At 43.2% G+C, this 10,411-nt stretch overlaps 1 protein-coding gene across 2 annotated transcripts in view; it reads right to left on the bottom strand.

The window, feature by feature from the left end:
• NSUN2 (NOP2/Sun RNA methyltransferase 2) overlaps positions 1 to 6,856 on the bottom strand; it is a 95,647-nt gene extending 88,791 nt beyond the window's left edge. For both annotated transcript variants that reach the window (XM_072152793.1, XM_072152795.1), the window contains exon 1: positions 6,794 to 6,856. In XM_072152793.1, coding sequence (XP_072008894.1) covers positions 6,794 to 6,841 — 48 coding nt within the window. In that variant the 5' untranslated portion in view covers positions 6,842 to 6,856. The remainder of the gene's footprint in view (positions 1 to 6,793) is intronic.
• Between the last annotated feature and the right edge of the window lie 3,555 nt (positions 6,857 to 10,411).

The following is a 10,411-nucleotide window of genomic DNA, read 5'->3' as shown; positions in this document are numbered from 1 at the left end:
CACAAGTCATGTAAGGCAAAGCGTCTTTATCAATTTACAGAACGCAGTAGCCACTCCCTTTTGGGATCTACTCGTAGGAGCATTCGCTAACGCTAGTCTGTCCATAGTTTCAGAGATGAGGTTAAAGTCTCCTATCAGTAGCGGTGCGGATGAAAATTTAGAATTTTTATTCAGGACCTTATTGAGAAATTGAGTTTGGGGCATATATGTTACAAAGATGGTTTGGGTTTCCATTGAGCACACCTCACATTATAATATATCTATCCATAGTCTGTCACGGCTGAAACCCCCTGTACCGGGCATGTGGTGGAGAGAACTTGCTATCATGTGATGTTACATAGGACACAGGATACATATGGTTGGCAAAGGCAAATTTGCCTTTAGAGTCATAATGGGTCTCCTGCTGGAAGACTACATCTGCTTTTATGTAGCTTAAGTTCCTTTGCAGGAGAGTTCAATCCCTTTACATTGAGTGTGAGGAGCTTTACTGCTGCAGGAATTAACAAAGCCTTACCCCAGATGTAATGGTTACCAATGCTACCCGACCCAAACTTCAGTGGCAGACGGACCGTGTCCATTCGATGGGGAGGGAAGGGATCTGTTCCCAGGTCAATTAGCTCAAGCCTGAGATGACCATGTTCTCCAGGAGAAGGGTCTGTCCAATCTTCCTCTGCAGTATCCTCGCTGGGATATTGGAGAGACTAGGAGAGGGGGAGGGGACAGTGAGGAGTGGAGGGGGGAATCACAAGACAAATTTGACACTTAAGACAATACTTAATTAGTCTCTACCCCTGAGTATATATGCTAACTTCTCTCCCCCTGGTTAGCGTTCTATAACAACCGCCCCTGTTACCTCGGCAAATGAGTGTAGCCGGTTGGCCTAGGACTCTATGTTAACCAGAGAAACCTAGGCGTGACCCTTTGTAAGGGAGTATATGCAGCCAAAGCCCCACTCTATAAATTCTGTTGTACTAAACCAATTTCAAAACCAACTATTTTGTTAACTAAATCTGGTACAAAAAACAACGATACCCGGATCCCTGGCACCACCAGTGTGCATAATAACAGCACCAATAAAGTGCTCTTTGTAAAAACAGAGTCTCCAGTTGAAAAAATTTGCAAAGGATATCACTGCAGATAGAAAGTGTTCCTAAGGCGCTGGCCCTCTTTGGGAGCCCCCCGAGGGTCTTCTCCTTTTCTTCTTCTGGACTGTGGCTGATGTTCCTTCTTTGGTTGCTGTAAGAGCGAATGGAAATCCCCATTTGTACAATATGCCATGTTGTCTCAAAATATCCAGCAGAGGGCGCAGGTGTCTTCTTTTCTGTAAAGTTATCCAGGACAAGTCTTGAAATAACTGTACATTTGCTATCTTGAAACCCACTCGGTGTTTTCTAGCTGCAAACATTATGCGCTTCTTGAGCTCAAAGTCCTGCAGACCACATATAATATCTCTGGAATTAGCAGCTGACGATTTTGGTGCGAACAGATGTCACAGTGCCTTTCACATCTTCTTTTCCATTTACTTCCGGGACTCCTCGCACTCTTCCGTCTACCCTGGTTGTCTAGATCTTCTAAATGTCTAGTCATTTCCCTCAAAACATATGTGTGAGAGGCTACAGTCACCTGGACTTGGACATAGTTTGCCTGTGATCTGTTGTTGTTTCCAAGTCTTCTATACGGCCCGTCATGTGCTGTAGGTCTTGTCGCATCTCAGTGATCTCAGATTTAAAGTCATCTTTTACCTCAGTAAGAAGCATCTTAAAGTCCTCTTTAGTAGGAAGATTCTGTAAATATGCTTGTTAAGATGTCATCTCTTGTAATGGGGTTATTTTCCCTTCTGACCCTTGGTGTGATTCATACTGGGGATGGCTCCTGGTATCTGGTAAAAGACTGGGTTGCCCCAACGTCCTCATCTTGCATGTCTTCTGAGTCCCACTATGGGGGTTCCCGGGTGTGGGGAACTCTCAATTCTCTTTGAGGCTTTGGTATGTGGGGTGGGCCACCTGTGGGTGCACAGCCTGCACTGCTGCACTGTATGTTTTTTCCCTTTTTTTAACGGGGTAAAGCTTGGGAAGAGATTCAGTGGAGCTTCTGCACCTTTTGTGGCTCAGAGGTTTGGAGGCTATCCTGCACAATGCCTTCCTTTCCTGTGTATCTGGGGTAATTCCCCGCTAGCAGGGCTTTTGCCTGCACCTCAGGGGCTATCTGCCCACTTGTCACCTCTATGGCCCTTGCTGGTTGCGGCGGTTTCACCGACTCACCCTTCCCCTTCAATGTTGGTGGATTGGTGGATCGGTTGCTGCTGTAGGTGACATGTTTGTCGCGGAGGGTGAGGCGCAACATTCCGCAGTTCTCTCTGCCTCCTCACGCGCTGCGGAAGATGGCGCTGACTTCCTGTTGGCGGCTCATGAGAGTAAATCTACAGACAGATAAGATCTTTATCCGGGGGAGGGAAAGGCACAGCAAATCTGACAGTATGTGGGCATTGGGCTACAGATAGGGAGCCATTATAGTCACTAATTTAAGTACTGGTGGAACATTTAAAGGGAGTTTAAAGTGCCCCCCCCCCCCCACATGCAGAACACATCACCAATATAGCGACGCAAATACAATGAACATTGTTGAAATATTGCATTATGATATATTTGGTCCTCTTGAAAACATGCCAGGTATGTGTTTGCGTAGGGGCGGGCCACATTGGACCCCATGGCCGTACCTTGGATTTGCAAGTAAAATTGGTCACCAAACAGAAAAAAATTGTTGTGAAAAATTATATGTAAGAACTCAAGAATTTAGTTATTTTTCATGCCTTGTGATTTGATTGTGATCAAGTAACTTTCTAACAGAGTCAATAACTTTGCTATGGATGGTGGACACATATAAACTACATACCTCCAAAGTGACCAAAATGCAAGGTTGTGGTAGCGGTGAAAGGGCTTTAATGGAATCATGAAATTGGGTTGCCTCCTAAGACAAAAGGTGTTTTCTTCACCATGGGAGTGAGTATTTTCTATACATTAATAGAGAGGATTGCTAGTATTGATTCAGTGGAAGTCACAATAGGTCTACCCGGAGGCTTATCATGCCTTTTATGAATGTTTATAGGATGATTATTGGTCAAAAATTGTGCAGTTTTTGGTCAGTTGTTTCAAGAGAGAGGTACTCTGAGATGCTATCTGGAATGTAGGATCACTTGGGAGTTTTTTGTATGTGGAAAAATCGTTCAATTGAGATTTGTATTTCATTTATATAATCAGTTTTGTTCATTACCACCATGGCCTCTCCCTTATCTGCCAGTTTTATAATCAAATTTTTGTTTTGTTGTAAAGATGTAAGAGCTTGGTGTTCTAATGGGGTAAGATTAGAGCGGTATTTAAATTTATTCTTTTTCACATCTGTCAATAAATTTTAGATTTCCTTATTGACTGGTGTAACATGAGTCTCTACTGGATGATAATGAGTTGGTGGATTAAATTTTGCTTTTATTATATAATCCTAACTTGTCAATGGTAATAGAGGCAACTGTAGATGATCTGTCAGTCATGGTATTATCTGAAAAGAGCGTTTTAAGACGTTTAGATCTGAAAAATTTATGCAGATCTTCTAAATCAAAAGCGTTAATGGGTTCGGTAGCACAAAAGCTAAGGCCCTTGCTCAACACAGTCATTTCTATTGGTGTCAATATCTGTGAAGAAATGTTAACGACCTGATCACACTCACCTGTGTGCATAAAGTAAAAAATAATAAAAGTTGCTCATACTTTTAGGCGGCCCAGAGAGCAAAAGTACTATAACGGGGTGGGGGGAATGATCTTGACCTTCAAGCATAGCTGACACAGGCAAATTTTGTACAAAGATAAGAGGCATGTGGTATATCATAGTCAACAAGATGGTATAAGTAACTTACTGCAATAGGGAGCCATAATGCTCTGGGTGAGGCAGGAGGCCTAGCTGTCTGCGCTCTGGCTTTTTGTACTGATTGAGTGTCTAATGGTAACTACTGCGCATGACCGGAAATTCGCTGGAGTTGTCATGGGGAGAGGAACGCTATGGGAGATACGCAGCGCGTGTGCGTTAGAGTAGTCATTGCGCATGGCAGGAAGCTTGGCTGGTTACTAAGGAAAAAGGACGCTTACAGCCCGGAACTGATGGGCTGTCATGGAACTATCGCTGAATGCAATAAGATGTTGCAATCGTACTGCCTAAGAGTCGCACCTTATTGATACTAAAGTTAAATGGAGTCATATATTCGATTAATGATAGGATTTTACAAATATGGCGTGATCTTATAGAAAATGGGGTATAATATATATATATATATATATATATATATATATATATATATATATATATATATATATATATAACAAAACAGAGAATTATGTATTGATAACATTTAAAAGTATGCATGTTAATATTACGTATGAAAGATACTATAGCCTAGCTTGAATATACTTTTTGCAACTCCCCTTAGATTACTTTTCCCAAAACAATTTTGATTAACAATGCACAGTGTCTTCCAGAGACCTTGTTCTCAGGGAAACTGTGTTTATTACTAAATGTACTCCCACTCGTCAAAGCGATAGTGCAGATGCTGAAAGCAAGAACAGAATAACAGGAGTCAAGGACAAGCCGGTATCTTACACAAGATGGTGGCTGAATCATGAAATGGGTGACAGTGCACAAGATGGATAGAAAAATGATATCTCTCACAGCCCCCACAATTACTGCCCCTCCACAATATATGGGCCTCATACTTTAGATTACAACCACCTCTTTGTGCCACTCACCTAATAATCTTCGTTAAACGTGGCCTAACATGTAATAATAAACTTAATACATGTGGCCTCTGCTAATGCTCTTTTAATGTGACTCTTATGTATAGTTAGAAACTAGGGTTTCAGCACAAGGGGGGGGGGGCCAAGACATCTGAGTGGGCCCCCAATGAAAAGTGCGTGCTGTGAACTCTGCCCTTACGCCCATGACCTATGTACCCAGCTACCCTGGATCTCCCAGCACACAGCTTTCTGCTGCTTCGGGCCAGGACCTGCCGCCTGCTAGCTGCGCTCAGAGCACATTTTATGGGATGCTTTTATAAAAGCTCAATAGTCTTATTTAGTGGCCCCAGCAGGGCGGAGACGAGGCATTTGGTGCCCAAGGCAGACAAGCAGAATGGTATCAAACCCCCCTCCCCAGGAAAATTAAAAGGGCTACTGCTTTGGGATAATCTACAATAAGGCCTATCAGTAAATAGAAAAGTATGTCCCTCCAGTTTAAATACTAGACTTCTAGATATACAGATGAAATTTATATACTGCACATAATATAAAATATATTCCAGTAATAAACATACCAAGCACCATTTATACAGGCAGTTCCCGAGTTGCGTACAAGATAGGTTCCGCAGATTTGTTCTTGAGTTGATTTTGTATGCAAGTCGGAACTTTATATTTTATAATGGTAAGCCCAGCCAGCATTTTTTTTTCTCTGTGACAATTAGATTTTAAAAATGTTGCGTTGTCATAAGAACCTGGATTAACAATAAAGCTTAATTGCAGACACCTTTTACAACTCCTACAGCTGATCATTATAGCCTAGGGCAGTGATGGCGAACCTTTTGGAGACAGAGTGCCCAAACTACAACCAAAATCCACTTATTGACCGTGAAGTGCCAACATGGCATTTTAAGCAGTAACTTATTGCTATCTGTTATTCCACATCTTTCAATTATATCGCCCCCCCCCCCTGAGGCAACCAATACAGTTGAAAGAAGTAGAGCAAATTCAGACTCTCGTTGTAGCTTCTCTCCAGGGTCTCTCTGTAGAGGAAAAATGGTTAGTCCAGCAGGAGGACCTCCAAAGACATTGCAGTTCTCACTTTTCAAGCAGTTCCCAACAGCCAATGAATTGTCACTTTAAAATATTGCTGAGAGCAACATCTTTTAAGTTACCTGGTCCTTGGTGGATTTGGTCCTATTTGGTAAACTCTGTCCTGGGGTGATGGTCTGAGTGCCCACAGAAATGGCTCAGAGTGCCACCTCTGGCACCCGTGCCATAGGTTCGCCAGCACTGGCCTAGGGCTAAAGTACAGTAAATTACCAAAATCCAGAGGTGTAACTAGGGGTCGTCTGTAAGTCGGGTGTTCTTAAGTAGGGGACCGCCTGTTTTACCATCAAGGAATAAACAGCACATAATAATATTCTGCACATATAAATATATGCCAAAAATAAATATACTGCAGCATAAATATATATCAGCAGTAAATAACCATATAAATATATGCCAGCATTACATGTACTGCACATATGGGCTGCATTTGGGCACAGACATCACTTATTGTTATCCAAAGTCGCGGCACTTCTTGAAAAGCAATATATTCTTTATTTCTTCATTTTAAAATTGAAGGGGACATGGCAGAGGTTTTGCTTACGCGTTTCGAGCGTTAGGTGCTCTTTGTCATGGCATAAATCTTGTATAACACAGTAACATATACAATATACAAAATTTATGGCATGACCAAGAGCATCTAACGCTCAAAACGTGTAGGCAAAACCTCTGCCATGTCCCCTGCAATTTTAAAATGAAGAAATAAAGAATATATTGCTTTTTAAGAAGTGCCGCGACCCTTTGTTATTTTGGATTACTTTCACCTGCAGTCCTGGCAGGCCACGCGCACAGCACTCTGCAGGATTAAGGATTTCCTTATGGATTGTCACCTATGTGTGAGGACTTGCTAAGGATCGTGGTGAGCTGTATTACTTTTCTTTTTTACTTTTGTTTGCTGTTATCACTTACTGTTAGGCTGCCACTGTTTCCTTCCACATCTGTGTTGACCTGCTCCATCCCGCTCTTCTTCCTGTAGTCTCCTGTTTACAATCCTTCTCCATCAGGTAGAGAACGTCATGGAAACTTCTCCTGGCCGTGACTTATTGTTGCAGAATTTGCCACACTGGTGACTGTGACTTCTGGGGAACATCTCCACACTCTCTCCCTAAAAAAAAAATTACAGTCAATATAACATCCCCTACGCAGTGTCGGACTGGAGTACCTTGGGCTATCAGACTACTCCTAATTGAATGTCCACAGCAGCAAATACTATGTCTACAAAGGGGCTCAGCAGAGTATTATCACACTAACGACTATATTGGTGGATAAAGCACTGTGCAGCAATAGTCACAGGGCAATACAGATCTGACATCACTCCTGACGTTTATGTCAGTCTATTTATTGCTGTGTACAGTGGCTGTAGCTCTTTAACCCCTTTCTGATGTCCGCCCTAACAGTACGGCACACGTCTGGAGAGGGATAACAGAGAGGGCTCATGGGCTGAGCCCTCTCTGTACCAGGTGGGTGTTCGCTGAATATTGCAGCAAACACCCACCAGTAACACCCACGGCCGGTGCCATATTGCAAAATATTAAAAATTCTATAAAAAGTGCTCAAAAGGCTGTACAGTCCTCAAAATGGTAGCATTGAAAAAGTCACAAAAAATAACACCACATACACCAAAGTATCAAAAAGTTATTAGGTTATTAGTGCAGGAAGATGGCAAAATGAAGAAGTTTTGTTTTGTACAAGAGGCTTTTATTTTTGTAAATGTATGAAAATATTATAAAACCTATACACATTTGGTATCCCCCTGATCGTACCGACCTAAAGAATGTAGTAGACATGTCATTTGTGGCGCACAATGAAAGTTCCAAGCCCTCATTAAAAAGGTGCAAATGCATTTTTTAACCAATTTCGCTGCATTTGGAATTTTTTTCCCGCTTCCCAGTACACATCAAGGAATATTAAATACCGTTACTATGAAGTGCAATGTGTAACATAGAAAACAAGCCCTCATACAGCTCTTTACAAGGAAAAATAAAGAATTTATAGATTTTTGAAGGTGGGAAGCAAAACGCAAAAACCAAAAAAAAAAAAACAAGTTGGGGGTTAAGTAAAAGTCTTATTTTCTCCTCATATGAGTCACAGCACATGAGAAATCCTGCAGAATTGTGGGTTCATGGGTAATACCAGCACGTACTCTTAAACTTACTTTCATCTTCAGACTTCCCCCATGCCCATAAATATATAGGTAGCCCCCACACATCCTCCATCAGTATACAAGTAGCCTAAACACATGCCCCAGCAGTATATAGTGGCCTACACATGCCCAGCAATGGATGTCGTCCACAAACCCCCAGAAATTAATATTCCACCCCAGCCCCCCCATGAGCAATAGATGTCAACCAACCCCAACCCCCGAGCAATAGATATTACTATTCCACACCAGCTCCCTCCTCCACCTAGGGCAATGGATGTCGCCCAAACACCACCAGAAATTTATATTCCACTCCAGCCACTCCTTCCCCCACCAGCAATGGATGACAGTTGAATTGAAAACAATATGCAGGTAAACATAGGAATGGTGGTGAGGAACCATCACATCAATTGTCTGTGGGAACATAATAAAGGGTCTAGTAGAGAAGTCATAAGGTTCAGAAACATTGTTTGTCAATGGGCTGCCAAGATGCATTGAATACTTTAAAAATTACACTTGATTTTAAATGTAGCATATAACTGAACTGGTATAAATCATAATTTAAAGTGCCAGTGCAATGATAGTCAGATTATTGCCACAATATCTCAACCTATATACATAAGTGCTAATGCATACCAAGACAATTAAACACATCTCTCCACAGTATGGCCAATTTCTATTATAATTCAAAAAATGCATTGCTTAACCCTGGTAACTTATGTACCCCGTGTACACCATGGACCGGAGAACTCCCCAACGCACGTTTTGGCGCGAGCCTTCGTCTAGGGGAATTCCTACACTGTAAACTTCCTACACTGTGATATAAAAAAAAAGATACTCGCTTGCCTTCCTTTCTTGCTTCTCTTGCTTCTGTCACTGCGTCTCCTGCTATTTGTAGTGAAGTGATGGCTCCATTCTCCATTACAGTAATCACCACGGGCCCAGCATCTAACGACGCCCCTAATAAAAACTTCATAAAATTACATTTCACCCTTTTAAGGTGACCACGAATGCTGATGTGGCCCCTTAAGAAAATGAGTTTGACACCTCTGGTGTAGGCAAACCAGGACACAGGTCAAGTGGTTGTTTGGTGCTCTCTTTCCACTACAAAGACACCAGAGAATCTGGATTCTGTCAATGGGTCTTTAAGCCACCATTCCATGAATTCTTCTGCAGTGCCCCTGTGCACACTGAGGCAAGGCGATTACACTGTTATATAAGAGCTTTGACTGAAAATTAAGGCCATTCATTGCCCTTGGCATGGTCGTGCTACGGTCTTCAACCTGCCCCAAAATCTGCTTCAGAGTAAAAATACTGCATTTCTGAATAGTCTGGAAGAGGCACAAGTTTGGATTGTGTCCAGGGTAAGGGGAGTACAGACTCGTCAGGGTCTGGCAAATTTACGTAGCTTCAAAGCCATGTTGGTCTTAGGAGGATGCATGGTAGAGCACTTGTGAGCTAGTCCTTTAAAATGAGCCTCTGCAGTGTGTAGTAGTGACACTCCCACCTAGATGCTTTAATGCATGTTATTGTAGATTACGATATCGTACTGCAGTGAGGAAGCACAGTCTTCAGCTCAAGCAAATTATCACAGTGTGGCGAAGGGGTCTTGTCAGGCAATGCACAGCAGACTCCCTTCTCTCCCACTGCAGCTATACCTCTGGCCCCACAGAGAAACCTGCTGTCAAGTACCTGCTAATACAGCATCAAAGGACAAGGCCAGAGATAGCAGGGCTGATCATTAGGGAAGTTCTGGAGCAGGGTAGACGTGCCATGAGGGGACACCACACAGTTTACTTTACGCAGCTGCAACATCCCCCACCGGGGCCTAGCCCTTGAGTTGAGGCCTGGTGACAGCCGGGGCCCGCGGTACCGGAGTGGCTGGCGGTTGCGGCCTAAGCACGCTATTGTCACGGTGCTTGGTACGGGGGAACCGGAGGGCTGTCCTACAGCCTGGCAGGTCTCCAGCAGGGTGGTGTTGGCGAGAAATGATGAGGGAGAGGCTGCTATAGCGGATCTCCCTGGGGCAACCCCTTAATGTCCCGAGGGTGAGTCTCTGGGTGATGGACAGGGTGCCGGTGATGAAGGCAGCCGTATTAGCAGGGACCAGACGGAGACAGAAGTTGAAGAAAACAACTTACAGTTCTTTATTTGAACCGGCAGGAACCGCAGCAACGTGCCTTTAACAGGTAGATGGAGTGCTGAGATGTGAGTTGGAGGGAGCCTCAGGAGATAGTTCACCAGCCTGGATGTAGAGGGCAGGCTGGGAGGCAGCTGTGTCCTGGTAGGAAGCTTCAGCTTGTCCTGTAGGGCTTCAGGTATCACCTTTAAAGGTAAGATGATACCCCTTTCCTCACTATACTAACTCTAGTCTTAGACTCCACTCT

This window comes from Engystomops pustulosus, chromosome 5 (genome assembly GCF_040894005.1).
Source record: "Engystomops pustulosus chromosome 5, aEngPut4.maternal, whole genome shotgun sequence".
NCBI classification, from domain to species: Eukaryota; Metazoa; Chordata; class Amphibia; order Anura; family Leptodactylidae; genus Engystomops; species Engystomops pustulosus.
The sequence above is the reverse complement of the archived record's forward strand: the minus strand, read 5'-3'. Positions and strand labels throughout refer to the sequence as shown.